This window comes from Phalacrocorax aristotelis, chromosome 2 (genome assembly GCF_949628215.1).
Source record: "Phalacrocorax aristotelis chromosome 2, bGulAri2.1, whole genome shotgun sequence".
NCBI classification, from domain to species: Eukaryota; Metazoa; Chordata; class Aves; order Suliformes; family Phalacrocoracidae; genus Phalacrocorax; species Phalacrocorax aristotelis.
In genome coordinates this window covers 125,151,280-125,169,108 of record NC_134277.1, presented here as the reverse complement: position 1 = coordinate 125,169,108, position 17,829 = coordinate 125,151,280, and the positions used below count along the sequence as shown (strand labels likewise).

At 37.1% G+C, this 17,829-nt stretch overlaps 1 protein-coding gene across 1 annotated transcript in view; it reads right to left on the bottom strand.

Moving 5' to 3' along the window:
* Positions 1 to 17,829, bottom strand: part of LOC142053409 (lipoxygenase homology domain-containing protein 1-like) — a 178,677-nt gene that overhangs the window by 53,893 nt on the left and 106,955 nt on the right. Inside the window, exons 33-37 of the mRNA XM_075085026.1 lie at positions 16,640 to 16,853; positions 15,085 to 15,275; positions 12,517 to 12,727; positions 4,226 to 4,377; positions 288 to 366 (exon numbers count right to left, since the gene is read on the bottom strand). Coding sequence (XP_074941127.1) covers positions 288 to 366; positions 4,226 to 4,377; positions 12,517 to 12,727; positions 15,085 to 15,275; positions 16,640 to 16,853 — 847 coding nt within the window. The remainder of the gene's footprint in view (positions 1 to 287; positions 367 to 4,225; positions 4,378 to 12,516; positions 12,728 to 15,084; positions 15,276 to 16,639; positions 16,854 to 17,829) is intronic.

Genomic DNA, 17,829 nt, shown 5'->3' with positions numbered 1-17,829 from the left:
TTTATGGAGAAAAGTTTCACATATAATTTTACCATTTTACACTGTCATGACATTTCCTAGGAATCCTTTACATATTTTAGTAAAACCAAGCTGGATACTTGACGTGTATAGTCCAACAGAAATAACAAACAGCAGCAAATGGAAAGCAATTTCAAATTTTCTAGAACTTCTAAAAAATCATTTGTGATTTTTAATCTTGATTTTAAGACATTTCTGAAGTTCTAGGATCTCCCAAATCTGATAATCTACATCATTATTACCATACATTAACTGAAAAAATTGCTGACCTTTTTTTAGACTCTTAAATCCAACAAGAACTTGGTTCAACCTGCCAAGGTATACTGCTTTGATTTTGAAAACATCCACCTGCAATATGAAAACAATCAAAATTATATTTTAGTTAAACTTAATATGTATCTCCTTTTCAATATATATCAGTTTAGCCTTGTGTGTCTGGTCATTGTTTTGTATCTCAGTGGAAGAAAATTTATCTTGTTTTTTGCCATTCTATTGCCTTTGAGTTCATAATTAAACATTACCTGATATAACTGATATTTTCTGATCCAGTTAATATGATGAATTATGAATTTCAAAATGCTGCTGTATTTAATAGGAAGTAATTTTGGAAAGATCAGGTACACACACTAGCAATAAAGTGCTCATTTCTAGTACCTTCGTGAGCTGAAATAACCAACTCAGATCAATTACTGCTTGTATTGAAAGTTACTTTGATCCAGAACCTAACTCCCAATGAAACTGATGAACAATAGATGTCTAAGGATTCTGAAAATCTGGAGAAATTTCATTTTCACTAAAATTCAGTTAATTTATTGGGAATTAGGCAGGAAAAGGAGAAAGAAGTGAATAATATCTGAGATAAGGGTTTTTTAAATGAAGCGATATCTATAATAGGTCAAATTTTCCACATGAAACAGACTTGCATGATGAATAGACCTCACAGAATCTTCCCTTTTTTCCCTACTGTAAATCTTCATAGTATATTCACCTTCTTGCATATACACGTTTTTCTTCTTTGTGCAGTCATCTTCCTTCATAATCAGTGGGAGAGCTCACATAAGTATGCACACTGACACTGAGGACACACATTGCTTAAAGTGTATATTTATTGGCTTTTTTTTGAATTGGGCCTGAAGAAACGAGGTTTGGAAACATACTATTCATGAACGGACTCATCTACTCTTTTGGGAAACTAGATGTGGAATAAAATAGCTGCGAGTAAGACTCTCATTTCTTGTGACTTCATGAGCTACCCTGTTGTAGACAGAAGTTGTCTTGGAAAGGTTGGGTTGAAAATGCAATTTAAATACAAAAGTTGGGGACCAGTTTGTGGGCTTGAAAACAAACAATAAAAATGTATTGTTCCCGTAGTTGCTGCCAAGTACAATGGCATACAAAAATTCATGCTACCTGTGAGAACCATACTGATCACAAGAGTCATCTAGAAAAAAAAGAGCAAAGACTAAGAACAGAGAATCAGGCATTTGAGGGCAAGTTAGAGTAAAGAAAACTCAGAAAATGAATACCCAAACAGCAAACAGCTGTTACTTGAAATCGTTTCTATAAGAAGAACATAAGGGTGCTATAGCCCAGGATACAGAAGAGCCCTTTATAGTTTCAGATGAAGGATTTAGCCTCCTGAACAGTCCCATTCAAAAACTGGCACAGAATATGAATTATACAGAAAAAATCCTCATGATTTTGCAGATAAGTTATATCTCCACTGAAGTGAGTAGTCACAGAAGTCAATTGTATTGTTCACACAGTTTTCTCTACAAGTTTTACTCTTAATGAAAATTTAACATACATTCTTACAAAATAAAGAATTAAAAAAGAAAAAGCTCAGGACAATTCCATTTTTTTCAAAGAAAGAGGAATCAGTCCCTCTTTCAGTCTGTACTGAACCTTATCCATTGTTTCAAACAGTCTAGCTGTTCAGATTTCTCTAAGGTATTATCTTTAAGATATATTATATGTAACTATTATCTATACCACCAAAAAGATTAATCTATAAAATTCCCTACATTACTTTGTAAAGCCAGATGAACCCTACTATCCTGTCATTATTATTTTCAGATTTATTTTGTGAAATCTGAGCTAGCAGTTTGATCAGTTCTTGACGAGCATGACATTGGGCATGCATATTCTCTTCCACAATGGAGAAAGAAAATAAAGGAATACTGAGGACGTAATGACTAACAATGATTTAATTTGGTTTTCATACAAAAATCATTGTGTCTTCTAGAATCTTTAGAAGTGAAAAGAAAAGCAGATTAAATAAACAGAGGCATGATTAAAGAGTAAATGAAGCATACGGGTGGGTTAGACAAGTAGACAGTGAGGTGGCTTGAGAACTGGCTCAACAACAGAACTCAGAGGGTTGTGATCAGCAGAGCAGAGTCTGGTTGGAGGCCTGTCACTAGCGGTGTTGCCCAGGGTCTGCGCTGGGTCCAGTCCTATTTAATATATTCATCAGTGGCCTGGATGATGGGATAGAGTGTAACCTCAGCAAGTTCACTGATGATACCAAGCTGTGAGGAGTGGCTGATACACCAGAAGGCTGTGCTGCCATCCAGCAAGACCTGGACAGGCTGGAGAGCTGGGCCCAGGGGAACCTCATGAAATTCAACAAAAGCAAGTGCAAGGTCCTGCACCTGGGGAGGAACAACCCCAAGCACCAGTACACGCTGGGGGCTGAACTACTGGAAAGCAGCTCTGTTGAGAAGGACCTGGCAGTGCTGGTGGACAACAAGCTGACCATGAGCCAGCACTGTGCCCTTGTGGCCAAGAAAGCCAACAATATCCTGGGCTGCATCAAAAGGAGTGTGGCCAGCAGGTCGAGGCAGGTTATCCTCCCCCTCTACTCTGCCCTAGTGAGGCCACATTTGGAGTACTGTGTCCAGTTCTGGGCCCCCCAGTTTAAGAAATACGGGGAACTGCTTGAGCAAGTCCAGCAGAGAGCTACCAAGATGCTCAGGGGATTGGAGCATCTCCCTTATGAGGAAAGGCTGAGAGACCTGGGTTTGTTCAGCCTGAAGAAGAGAAGACTGAGGGGGGGATTTCATCAATACCTATGAATATCTAAAGTGTATGTGTCAAGAGGATGGGGCCAGACTCTTTTCAGTGGTGCCCAATGACAGGACAAGGCACAATGGGCACAAGTTGGAACACAGGAAGTTCCACCTCAATATGAGGAGAAACTTCTTTCCTGTGAGGGTGACAGAGGAGTGGAACAGGCTGCCCAGGGAGGTTGTGGTGTCTTCTTCCCTGGAGACATTCAAACCCCACCTGGACACGTTCCTGTGCCCCCTGCTCTAAGTGTCCCTGCTCAAGCAGGGGGGTTGGATGAGGTGATCTCCAGAGGTCCCTCCAACCCGTACTGTTCTGTGATTCTGTGATATTTCAAGCAGATTTCTACATAAGAACAAACTAACCTGGATTGGCTGATGACAATTAAATACTCCCTCCTGCCCTCCCCAGAAGAAGATTCCTATGTACTTTGCAATGATTTTATGATTCCCTTAAGTTCCAAACTTAAACTCAGAGCAAACAGTAGGGTCTAGTAAAGTATCAGCTAGACACTTCCTTTTGATCTGAAGTAGATATTTCCTTTTGATCTGAAATTTGTTTTAGTTACTTTGTTCTGATGCCAATAACTACTCCAGGAATTACTCTTCTAGGAAAAGCCCTTTAAGCCTCAGAAATCAAGAATGTGTTTATCATGTTTAAAAGCAATAAGTGGGTGGAAGATTTTGAAACATGAAAAAACAAAACTCTGCTTGGAACAGTGACATTAGCATCAGGAAAGTTAACAAGAAAAGGTCATGATCTAAAGTAGGTACAAAGGCAAGATATCTTACAGAAATGTTATCAGTTCTGGCAACCAGGCGTATTTTAAGAAAGCACTGGTACCTCGCTGTCCTTAAACATCTGGAATATAAAAATAGAACTTTTAGGGTATATTTAGTCTAACTCAGAATTGCTTCACAGCTTAACTGTTTCAGTGTAGCACAATGCTGGTGATGCTTAAAAGCAACATGTTACCTATAGAGACAATCACCCCTTAGTTACAAGAGAAAATTTTGTCTATATGAAATATAAAACATTAGTATTTTTGATACTCTGTCCATGAAAACTTTCATGTAAACATAAGTTTTAACAAAAAGACACTTGCAGATTCAGTTACATTTTTCCCTCATGGTTTTACCTGCCCCCTAGCGAAAGTGATCAGGCTGTTTCTCAAGTTAAGCCATCGTTTCCCCGAGTCACTCTTTTCTCCTTGTATACAAAGATAGGCCTCACCAGTGGCATCTGCTTTCTTCAAGTCTCCCGTGTGCAAATGGATTGCGTATTCCACAACTTCAGAAAAAGTACACATGCAAAAACAAAAAGTCAGCAGGAGGAAATGATCCTTGTCTTCTTGCCCAACATCTGCATTATGTACCAATCCCTGGTAGAAACCATTGCAAATTTCATCTGAATCCTGTACTGTTCCACAGAACAGGGAGCACAGGTCTCTTCCATCCTGGTGAAATACGTAACAAAAACACATTCCTGTTGTATAACTCCCTGCCTGGCAATCTGCAGAATGCAGATTTGTTCTGCTCTGACACGGCTCCCAGAAAATCAGCGCTACTGGCTGCTGCCTGAGGCACTGTCCCCTTCCCCTAAGGCAGGGAACCCCTTTCTAAGAAATACTTCATGTATAAATGCTGTTTGGAAAGCTCCAGGTTCTGGTCTCTAAGACTATTTACTCATATTTCTTTGTTCCTTCCCTCCTTCCCTACATGTGTATCATTTTCTCCTTGAAATGAAATGGGAGCTTACACTTATAAAGTGGCTTAGAAGAAAGCTGGGACCTGATAGTCTTAAGCTTTAAACTCATGTAATTATCTCCCAATGAATGGACACATCAAGACTATCAGGCTTTATCACTAGTCAGACCATAATACTATTACAGTGTTCTTGAAGTTAAAACACATTAATGTTAAAACTGAAATAATGAATTAAAAATTCTTTCATCAGCTTTAATACATACATAGAAAAACATCTTCATATTTTGTATCAGTTTCCAAAGAACTTCCCATGTACTGTATAATAACCCACAAATACAGATCAGCTATGTGAAATTTGAGTTTAAGGGAAAGCTTTCCTGATTTTCTCAGCTGTGATTGTAGTAAACTGATTAGAAGAGACACCTGTGGCCACTATGTGGAGTTTCTGCTTCCTTGCCTATTTATGATGCAATATACAGGGGAGTGATGCAGATGAGACCAGATTGCATTAATTCCAAAGAAAGTTAATGGAAAAATCCTATGTTCATTTTTTAAATGACCTATTCTAGCCCCTGAGTTTATCATGGAAACAAGGAGCAAGGAAACACTTAAACAGAAACAGATCACAATCTCAATATTCATGGTTATTTGCATCAAATTGACAAGGAGCCCAGGACAAATAGGCAGAGGTTTTTTGGGGTTGGCTTTTTATCCCCTAGTGTTTCAAGTCTGCTCTTACTCACATTACGGTAATAAATCTGCACAATGCCAGTGCTGTCACTTCACAAATCTAACTTTGGTGCCTATATTAGGAATGTGTTCCTTATGTAGTCAGCAGGGAAAAGCAAGTGCTGCAGAAAACACCTATGACGGGATCCCATATATTCTAGGGATAGACATTAAAAATGAGGAGTCTGAACATAGATGGCCTGAATGTTCCTCTGCTTCTAACGACCAGCATCATTACTTCGGCCTAAGAAAAAAAGCTATTATCTTGCAGCAGCACAGGTTTGTAAAGCACACCTTTCTGATATTTTTCAGAAGGAGGAAACCATTTTTATCCACTGTAAAATGCAAAGTCACATTTGGGATATGAGTAATAAGCAATGTACCACGAATGTATTCAAGAATGCAGGTATTTTCTTTTGAACTTTTTTTTGTCACAAGCTTCAAGACTGGTTGGTTTGTTTTTTCTTTAAGGACTGAGCACCCTTAAAATCCAACATTTTACAAATCCTGAGCTATCTTTGATGACTCCAAGCTGTTCAGCCCCAACTCCCACACCCTTCATCACTGGTGCAGTAAAGCAGATACAGACAACATCTAGGCTATGTGACGGCTACATGCTGGAGAGTCTTCCAGCCTCACTCTACACTCGTCCCTACCTGGGACCTGGCTGGCTGTACAATATCTGCTTTCCCATGAAATGCTTGTGTGCAAAGAAGGGAAACGGTGCTTTAGACAGGCATGATCAGGGAGGAAATAAGGAGCACTTTGACTCTCACAATTAACAATACAAGATAGAGAGCATTGAAACACACATTATTTGAGTCTGAAATACATATTTCAGCCTAAAATACATCACAGGATACACAAATGTTTGAGTATAGATCTTGGAAACATCTGATATTTTCAGTACAGTTTGCTTCTTGAATCAAATTTATACCAAGATAGAAATGGCCCAGTTTAGCCCAACTGTACGTCCTTTAAAAAGATATAATTGTTAGAAATTTCTGGTAGGTTTGAGAACGATTGTTAGAATCCAGAAACTAAGGCTGTCATTTATTTTCATGTGTAGGTGATAGGAAAACAGGGAGGAAAAGAAAGTGTTTTGAGGATATTTATTTTTAAGCATTTCTTACAGCCCTATTCACAAATTGGTGCTATTCATATTAAGTGTTATAACAAAAGACCTGAATGCAAATATTGTGACATCTTATATAGCTATTTCTTTATATGTCTAAAATAAAAAGTTCACATCACTGGAACAAGGGTCCTAAAGGGTGGGTTTGCATATTGATTTTAAAATTACTAACTAAAAGGGTTCATTAAATAATAAGGGCTATATCAGGCTGCTGACAAAGGTGTGCTCCTTGCAATAAACTTCTGAAATGACTTTGTTTCTCTTCATCTTTCAGTACACGGGGATGACATCTGAGAAAACCTGTCTTCTGAAAAGTAACTTTATTTCACTGCAGCATTATTTACTTTACTTCAGGGACTTCCCCTGGGATTTAATTTTTTTTAAATCGTTTAAACCAAGAGCTGGGAAAGTACTTGTAATTGACAGCATTGCTCATGTTTGATGATAAGAAGTAAACCAAGAGTTTTTCTAGACTGGGGCCCTAATGTATCTCATCACTCTCTTCAAGACATTTAAATATACATGGCCAGGTGAAAGACAATGTAGCTGCATTAAAGCCAGTGTATCAACGCAGACTTGCTTTTACTGGCGATCCAGATAGTTGAAAGTAGATGGGCTGTCCAGGTGTCCCTTTGCCATTTAGCCAGTGACATTTTTGCTTTTAGAGGAATTAGGAAATGAAGGTGAGATTCTGTGCCATTCACCTATAGTGTTTCCTTGCCTGTACACATTGGTCATATAAGCAGATTCATTGAAGTCAAAAGGCTGCTTGTGTGAATAAGCTCAGAAAAGTTTGGTCCACAGATCTGATCACTCACGTAGGACGGATTAGAAATCACAGTGCTCACAATTATCTTTACTGCTTTTGTCCTGAATCACTGATATTCTGTACAAAATAATCACAAGCTTAGCTTTAATCACACAAGTATTATGCAAATGAGCTATACACTGAAAATTAGAAACATATCTATTTTTTTTGCTGAATCAGTATTTTCAGCTGAATCTGCTGAATCTATTGATGCATAATTTAAAGTTTAGTGTAATCACAGCAAATATTTCCCATTAATTTTCAAAGGTTTTAGATTAGAGAAAGGACTTCCACTATGTAAGTAAAACAAATATGCAAAACAACCCCTACAAAGGAAGGCATTAGACAAAAGGGATGCTGGGAAATGGGGTAAAAGTTCTTAGGGGGAGTTTGGGACCCTCCTCACTATAAGGTGAACGTACCCCAACAACAAAAATCTACAAAAATAAGATGTTCTATTCAACCTTGCCATTCTTTGTCTCTTCCCAATACTATTTAGAAAAGCTCTGTTTCAAATGTAAGCCAACATAGTGCAAAACTGAAAGTGATCACCTAATGCTCATTAAAAGGGGAAAAATGCCATGAATTAAAGAGAGGACAGAGGATGTTTTGAATTTGCCTTTTTTTTTTTTAATTTACTATGTAATATGTATTCAGATATCATTAATTGTGATAATTCAGTAACATTTGCCCACAGACCTCTCAACAGCATGTCAAGGGTGAACAGTTTCAATGATACAATTGCATCCTTTCTGAATGTCAGGGAGAGAGATAAACCTTTTACACTGTTGTGATATTAGCTTTGTAATGAAATCAGGCAATGCAGGTAATTTTTCCAACAAAGCAGGAAATAGTAAGAAAAACTGTTGGTGAGGAAACAAACTATCAGATGAACTCCTCTTCTGCTGGAGCTCTCAAGACCTTTGCTCTTACTGCTGTCCTCTGTAGATTGTCAGGTTCTTCATGAAAAGATGAGATGTTAGGGATGAGAATGCAAATGGAGCAGGGTAGGGTGCTGTATTTCAGAGCTGTTGGATACAGCTGACAGGGACTGTTTTTTTCATAGGCTTCTGCCAAAATTCTACTCTACAAAATAGTAAAATAAATAGAAAAAGGCAATATGGGGAATGAATATTCCAGAGGTTATTGTCATAATTCCCCATTTAATCAGTTTGTTTTTTAAATGAATGCTAGGCAACTAAGAATCAAAGATGAGTAGAGTAGGCGGGAATATTTTTAAAACGTTTGTTTGGTTCTATGGAAAAAAAATGTGGAAAACCACATTTGATGCCTAACCCTGCTAATTTATCACATAAAGAGTCATAAAAAATTAAAATCACCCTTTCTGTGACATTAAAGGTTCGGGACAAGATCATCAGTCGATATAGCCACACAGCTGATCTGCTCACGACAGTGGAGCAAATCAGTTTTTGCCAGTTGAATATCTGACCTTATTAATCTAGTCAAAAGGACAGGGTCCATCTAACCTACACAACAGAGTGTGGTAGAAACACGCCTGAGTGAGCAGGGATTTGAATCAGTAAATGTAAGCAGAACAGCATGATTCACTTCACCAGCTCTGCGCCTGAGCCAGCCTGGTTCATGCTAGTTTGGTGCCATGCTTGAGCTAATAAGCCTAATAAGTCAAAAGACTACATTAGCTGAAGCATCTCTAAACTGCTTTCATTTGGAAGATAACATGAGGCTTACCAGTAACTTTAATGAAAAAGGAATTATTTGATAAATATGAGCTTTTGGACTGAACTGTGTCTGGAAGAGTTAAGTATCATGTAGTGAGTTACTACTTCTCCATGCCTGAACACATCATGGTACACTACTACATAATAATGATCTGTTGTGATTAGCAAAGCACTGGAAATGTTACACTTTATCTATTAACTATAAAAACATAAAGATGGGTGACTTTTAATAAAGATCAATATGTTTGTTAATACAGATGTTTCTTACTACAGATGTTAAGCACTTAAATCCTTCAAGTTTTTATGTTAACGGATTTGTCTGGGGGAGGAAGGAGTAGCAGGATGTCAGTAGACTCCAGACAGAAACAGTTTATTTCTGTCACAGGAGCCCAATGTCAGCCAGAAGAGGTCAGTTCACAACTGGTGTTAAAAATCTTTTAGTAAAGAGAAGGTAACGCTGATCTTCAACAGTTACTTTGACAGCTACATATTGCAAAGTTCTTACTGTAGCTTCAAACAGCTCCTGTTGCTATAAAAGTCCTGGTGCATGCTTTCAATCGCAGTTGCAAATAATGGCATTCTAAAAATTACCCAGAAATCATCAAGAAATATGAAGTCTAACAGCAAGGATATCTAAAATATTGTTATTGTGTGCGATGACTTTTACCCAGTGTGTTAATAAGCACATCGATGTCCTGCACAGAATTATCACAGAACTCATAAAATAATTTTAATCAATGTCTTTTAATCCAAAGTCTGAAAAGGTGCATGGTAAATAATTTGGCCCATGATACAGATAGACTAAAATAATGTGCTCACAAATACCAGGATGGACAGAGTAGAGAAAATAAATTAAAAGTAATTATTTGCTTCTGTGATACTAGCTAATATCCAGAATACAAATTCAGCTCTGAGATAATCCCACAGAACCTGATGAAATTATGCAGTAGAATCATATGATGTTGTTTTTAATATAGTTGTATCTGGGCAGTTACCTATAGTCTGGGCTTGGGCACTCACTTTTAAGAAGAAATATTTGTACAGATAGAAGAAAAAGCAATTTCAGGGATTCACATTTTAAATTTATTTTATTATATTTTTTGTTTGTTTTTAGTTAGTTAGAATAGATTCAATGATAGCTGATAAATATGATGGGATTTACTGGGCATGAAAAAGCATCCTCACGACACACCAGATGAGGTGGGATATGTAGGAGACATGGACAGAGAATACATTAGAGCTTGGAAAGAGATGAATAAACATGGAACAAATATGTTTGTAGATGCAGGAAAAAAATGGGAGCGGGCACTACTTTTAACAAAGGAATTACAATTTTCCTGAATATTTCAAATTTGTGGAGATATGTATTTTTGCCTTGCTAAATCTCATGGAATGAGTTAGTTCAGAACAGAAATAATTATACTAGTATGGCCTTCATTACAGCTAGGCAACTGACATTACTAAGAAAGGTTACTATTTATTTGGATGTCTAGTTTTTAGCATTTACTTTGCTTCCTATAAAGTTGTATACCTGTTGTTTGCTTTGACTGGGGAGAGCAATAATCAATATTGTTCAAAATTGTTCTTTTGTCTTTATTTGAATTTATTCTTTCAAGACACTCGTTGGAGACATCTCCATAAATGGATGTCTCTTTCAAAGAAATAATGAGAGCAAGCACATAAAAATGAATTATTTTTTTTCTCTAGTAATCAAACTGGAATACAAGGAAGAGGCTAACAGAAATTTTAGACTTCATTAGTATTGGGGCTAAAAAGAATAAAACTGATATTAACACTTCCAGTTGTAGATCACTGGACTCCATAAAATGGTTTGTAAAAAACTTCCTAGGTTAGTGGATACTACCTATCTAAGGACTACATTTTGAAGGAGAGTATATACACATCTTTTTCTTAGAAATTTTGCAAGAAAAACACCTTAACTTTCTAATATACCTCAAAACTGAATTGCTTTAAAAATCAGGATAATAATGTCTGATAATATCTCCATTTGGTTCTTAGTATAATGGAGGCTTTGAGGAGTGCATTCTAGAGGGGTTTTTTGTTTCAATTTCTGGAGTTTTCATATGTAGTTAAACTTCTAGCAATTTTGAATTCTGAAAATAATTACCAATGCTTATAAATTTCTCCTGTCATTCATAAATAAATTGGGGAAATAAAGCTTTTTAACAAGTTCTGGGTTTACTATATTCAGCATTGTACAACCTGCATATATTATATCCAACTTCCAACGTTATTTTGAATTTGACAGATCAAAACCCTAAAATAATATATTTTTTTTCAGTAAATTAATACAAGGCTACTAATTGTTTAAAATTATGCAAACCCACACAAAAACCAGAGATTTAAAAGGTCTTCAGTGTTTTATTTGTTCCAGTTTCAGCTTTAAATGGGATGAAATATTTAGGAAAATCTCCTTAAAGAATAGTGTGCAAAAGTTCACATGGAATATTTTATTCCCTTTTCTGGGCTGCTTCCGTCTTTTTCTATTAGTTTCTGTTTAAGCAGAACACTCTTTGTACTATAGCCTCTAGCAATAAACCTCTTAACTGTCACTAAAAGCTTCAATATATGATCTTTACTATCCCCATCAATCCTCTCTATTCTAATGAGGTGGATAGATGGGAAGCCTATTCTTAAATAGGTAGTGATCAAATTATCCGTATGCAGTTGGTTGCTCCTCTCCATATTCCTGGGCGGCTGGGAGAAATCACTTTATTATCTCTCTGGCGTCATACAATTCACATGTGTTACTAACGGTAGAGAAACATGCAACTCAGTCCATATTTTTGTGGAATATATGCTGTGCTATAAATTTCTCATCAACATCAACCAAACACTGGTGCAATTGGGTATCTCTTTGCTGGCTAATTGTAACACATTTTAACAATTCTATCTCTGTTTTGCAGGCATTCTGCAATTCTTTCAGTCTTAAAAATTTACTATGTTTCTAGGTCACATACATTTCTTTGTGAATAGGAAGATTCAGGTAATATCACACAGTAGATGGTATTTTGTACACATCTTCAGCTGACATAGTGTTAATTTAAAGAGATAATAAATAATCAAGAGCTAAAACTGGAACATCATCTAACATGAAAGAAGCCAAATCCTATGTTTGGTGTCAGCAGTTATAGCATCTGCTGTGGTCCTGATACCAATGATTTCTGTTTTCTCAGCTTTCTTTTGTGATAAATGCATGTACAAAACCATCACATTCCTTAATATCAAATTATTATGAAAATCCTCACATAGTATTTTAGGCCTAAAAGAGATATACTGGTGTTCCAGTGACAGATCCTGACCCCAGTAACAAAAAACGACTTAGCTTACCAGGCAAAGGCTCCTGATCTGCATAGAGAGCTGGCAGTTCCACACATTTGTCTTCATTAGGGTTGAACCAGCAGTCAAAAGCTAAATACATCTCTTCCTTTGTGCTTATGTGCTTCATATGCAGTAAATCTAAGTGCCACGGCTTTTTTATCTTGCTGTGTGGGCCAGTTACCTGAACTTTGTATATTGAGCCAATATCTGCCAGTTCATCCTATGTGAGGAAAAAGAGAAGATGCATGGACCTCATTCTAATTGTTCCAGATCAAATGTAGTTGCCAGCTGTATGCAACAGTTGAACAAACTTCAGTAGTTAAAGAATTGGGGCAGATTTATAACTGCTACTATTTTTCTCTTTCTAATCAATACCAAATTGATCTACTAACATGAATGAGGAGATGGAATTCTTGAGGTTTTATATCTGAGAATGAGTGGTGGCAGTCACTGCTGAAATTTGTACACAGAACAAGACAGTGTTGATATATATTACACTGATTCAGCAGACTATTTGCAGGCACAGAAGCTTTAGTCAACTCTAAACATTTTGAAAGCTATTGAAAATATTTCTTACAACTTGTAATAAAGATGGTGCAATTAACTATAAATCTGAAGGATAATTAATCTGATTTTGAGGGAACATCGAAGAGATCTCCATCTTCACCCTACATCACGTTTTCATAGAGAAGCTGTCCATTAAAGTCTTGCTTTTCTTGCATTCATGCTTGAGAAAAAAAATCCTCCAGTTCTACTAGGGATAGTACAGCATCTCTGTGACATACCATTGCTTGAGTAAGTTAGAGGAGACCTTAGATAAATATAATTATTGGTTTTAAACCAATAATTTTCCCTGTAAGGGAAAAAGAAGGGAGAAAACAGAAGTTGTCTTTTCCTCTTCCTATTCTCTATTTCTCATATTCTTTCCTCTGCTCTTTCATTTCAAATACTGCCCAGCTAGTAGAAGTGTATATGACCTGACTTCAGCCTTTCCTCTGACAGGGCACTTCCAGCTTCATACTCTATATTTACCAGAGGTTCTTGGAAAAAAACTTAGGAAAACCTTCTGGGTACTCCTCATTTTGGATCATGTTTATGGCCTAGGCTAGCCTGCTTACTTCCCCTTTCTTTAAAGAAAAGAGGAACATCAAAAAACAGCCAATTATTTCTTTAGCTCAGTCATTAAGTTCAATTTACCTGACTAGTAGGAAGAAGAACCAGGAAACGGTTTCTGCATTCACAAACCCAAGGCTGCTTTCTGATGAACCCCAAAATGAAAAGTATCATATTTTCATGCACTCTTTGGGCTTTTTGCCAGGGCTTTCTTCACCCCCTTTCCCCCCACCCCGATTTTCTCTTGCTACCTGCTTCCACAGTTCCAGCAGTCAAGCCTGAAGAAACAATTTTCAGGATGAGGCTTCATGGACATATTTCTGTAATGCAAAGCTGGCTTGTGAAGTTCCCACTTTCCTGTCTGCCCACTTGCTCCTATTCCCTCAGTCCTCCCTTATATTTGTTTCTGCAACTGCAGGATGAACCAACAAAGGTTAAAATGAAGACTGAGGAACCAATCAAGGTTAAAACTTCCAGCTTTCTCACAGGGATCAACCATTTCCTCAAAACCCACAAGGGACAGCAGAAGGATGGATCAAGCAGTACAAGACCAGGACAAGTAGTAGTCATGCTTCCCTTTAATATCATCCTAGCTTCCAGCACTTGGTGGCTCAGGGACCTCCTGAGCCAGAAGAGGTGTCTGCAGCATTTACCTTCAGGTCAGTACCAAATTCTACTGAACTGATCTCTTATGGAGAGCAGAACAAGAAAAGTGTGAAAGTATCACAGTGTTGGCACTGGGAAGGAATTATAGCTACAAGAGGGAAGAGCGAGCATTGGGAAAGAAGCAGGCTACAATTCAGTGAAAGCAGACCTCAGAAGCTTGTCAATATTTCAGTTAATGGGTAATAGTAGCAAGTGAAGACAAATGATGGAAGGGCAGAAGAACTGAATAAAGGAGCAAACCTGTGGGTAAAAAGGAGCTGATCAAGAGAAAAAAGAAAGTGACAATGACTGGCAGAAAAAGAGAGAAACCATGCAAGAAAAAACAGCCTGGAGAAACGTGATGGTAGGGATGAATAAATTACATGAAAGAGAAAAATGAACTTCCTGTAAGTTTTGTCTCATTTATGATTCTTCCTTCTCCATCATTGGCCCCAAAAGCTCTATAGTATCCTGTGGCATATTGTATGTTTACAAATTACTTACTTTTGTGAGATCAACAAAACCTGAGAATCAGTACCTGCCGTGCAGTATATATTGTACTATGCACTAAGGGACCAATGTCCCTTAGTGTGGCATTCTCAGTATGAGACATTGGGAGAATCTGCTCATTCAAAAACCATTGTTCAAGTGACAGTGTTACTACCTACAAACAAAAATGATGACCTGTGCCAAACTACACAAAGGAATTAAAAATCAATTTGGTAGTTTAGTTTAAAGAAACAATTTAACTTAAAATTAAGTGGGTTACTGGCTACACAGTTCCTAGGTTTTTCTTTCAATAGAGAAAGGTTGAAGTACTTTGATCTGAATTGCTTTTCCTGTAACTTGAAGTGGCAACTTTTTGTGACTCAAGTTGCCATAGAAGATGAAAGAAAGGCATATTGGATCCTCTTCGTCACTCAAGTCAGATCCAGTGATGTCCATTATCCAGAGACCTGATGACTTCATGTTGATTTCAGGCAGTTTAGGAGTAGAAATCAATCTTCTACCTTTAAAAATGATCAAAGAGCAGAGGAAAGATGACAGCATGAGGGAATGGCATAATATAACAGGATCATAGCCTTTACAGTACACAAACAAAGCTCTATTTGCAGGTTATGTTGTATCTATAGCAACAGTTCACTAAGAATAACACATCAATACCTTTATTATGTATTTTTGCCAGGAATTTAACAGCTTAATATTCTTCCTGTGTTTAAAATTTAGTTTCAGAGGTATTTTCTTGATACCGAGGTATTTTCATTGTCATGTTTAAAATTAATTACTAAGAGAACATTCAGTCACCTTTTAGAGGTCTAATTAATTGTTCTTAAAAAAGCAATCAATGTTACTAAAACCACTTTATCATTTAGAAACACCAGCCACCTGTAGCAAATAGGCACCAAATGCAAAATGAATAATACCAATGAACTCCACTTGTAACTGGATCTTACCCAGCAATATAACCTGTGCTGTAATGGTGCAAGGCTGACAGGTAAACCTATAATAAACAGACAAAAATATTTGCCAGATCCTCAGGTGATCAATATTACTATGTCCCTCTCTTTTTCTTCATTAATTGCTGTTATCCTTCATTTTCTTTCATTTTAACCATTCTATAGGAAATTAAAATGATTTAATGGAAAGAAACAGTGCAGTAAAATGTACTTTCTGCAACTCAGAAATAATCGCACAATTGAATACCTGTATTTCTATCATGGGTATTTTATGATTCTAAGGTGTCTTACTCCCTCTGTGCAAAATTTGTAGCTCATTTAACTTTACATGCAATTGTTTCCACAGGATTGAAGTAAGGAATCTTTTCTATTAGTTCTAAATGACCAAAGGTCCTGTTGTGTATTCTTTTGCCAAATACATCCAGGTTTAGCTTTGCACAACTTGCAGTGTAGTAGGCTTGAAATGAGCAGAAACTGAGCATACCACAACTGTTGCTTTGTGCTGTGGAATAATACAACAGGTAAAGACTAGGCTCATTTCACTAAAGTAACTTTTCTCTGGATTTCAAATGAGATCCTAAGCCACCTGAAAGTAGTGCATAAAACTTAAGCTATTTATCCCCATGAGGCACACATCCCAAACTGCTTTAAATCTTCCATTACAATGTGTTAAATTTAATTTGGGAGGTGTGTTCCATACACACACATTGACAGGATGGAATTTTATTAACTTTGCCCTTACCAGATGTGGTTTTCCTACGAGAGTAAGATCAAACTGAAAATTCACATCTTCAATAAAAGAAAAATACTATAGAGATCTGAAAGAGCTGTAGCCAAATTTTATGTACACACACACACACACACACACACACACAGACATATATAAACAGGCAGGCCAGTTTTGCAGAAGAACTTACCAACTGTCACAATCTCACAAACAGTCTCACGTAACCCCAGATGAGTATCAAGCCAATTCCACCATGGGAAGACCCATTCTTTGTCTGAGTCTTGTGATTCCTTGACTGTTACCATCTTGAGGTACATCCCAGCCCCGTAGCCTTCTCCATCATGTCCTATGACCACTTTTTGCAAATGACTCAGAGAAACAGCTTCCACCAAAAATGAATCCACCTGCAAATAAGGGAAATACTTAATAAAACATAGTTTGGAACTAAATATGCTTGAACGTCAGGAAAAATATAGTCCTAGGTTCAGCTGAGGATTTAAAATTTGTGTCCGCTTTTTTGTCATATTTAACATAACATCTCCCCTCTGAATCTAAGAAAGTACACACTGATTATACCTAACATTGAATCCCACATTCATCATTAATGATGCACTGTATCTGGACATATTGTCTTTGTGTCATATGTCTTTGGACAATATGGATCATTTCATATTACAATAAAATGCATATACCTCAACCTTCTGACAGTCAAACATTTATGACAAGATTTTTGTTCTAATCAAATTTCTATCTGTCACGGTACTTCTAGTTTCTAAAATTTATCATGCAAACCTGGATATATAGTAAGAGTCCTAAAGAAAAGTTAGAGATCTATAGAGAGTGTGTTCACTCCAAGATAGCTTCTAAATTCTTCTGCAACAGTCAGGAAAGCCTGTCTTTTTGTTTTTCTTACAAAATGAAAATAATGGTGGAAACAGCAAATAGAGAAAAGTGTAAGCAATAGAAGGGAGGAAGCTGAGATGAAGGTGGAGAGCAATTTGGGCAAAAGACAAGAGATAGGAAGGGAAGCAGAATGGAGAAGGCAGAGTAAGAAAAAAGAGAAGTAAACACAAGCATTAGTGGATGAGAATAGGACCAACAAAAACAACAAGATAAGGAAAAATGTGAAATGCAAAGAACGAAATTATATGCCCCATTAAATTCTTACTTTTTTCCTGAGAAAGCCAGGTGTTCTGTATATGGCCCAGCCTAGGGCCAGATGCACCTGATGGTGGCTAAACCAGATGTCAGGACAACTAAGAAAGAAGATATCAGCAAACTGATCTCTAAAAAATGTAGTACTTGCCAAAGTCCTGTGTGTTGTCCCTGCTACTTTTTAAATAAAAATATTGGAGAAGTAGATTTTCTGCTGCTGATACT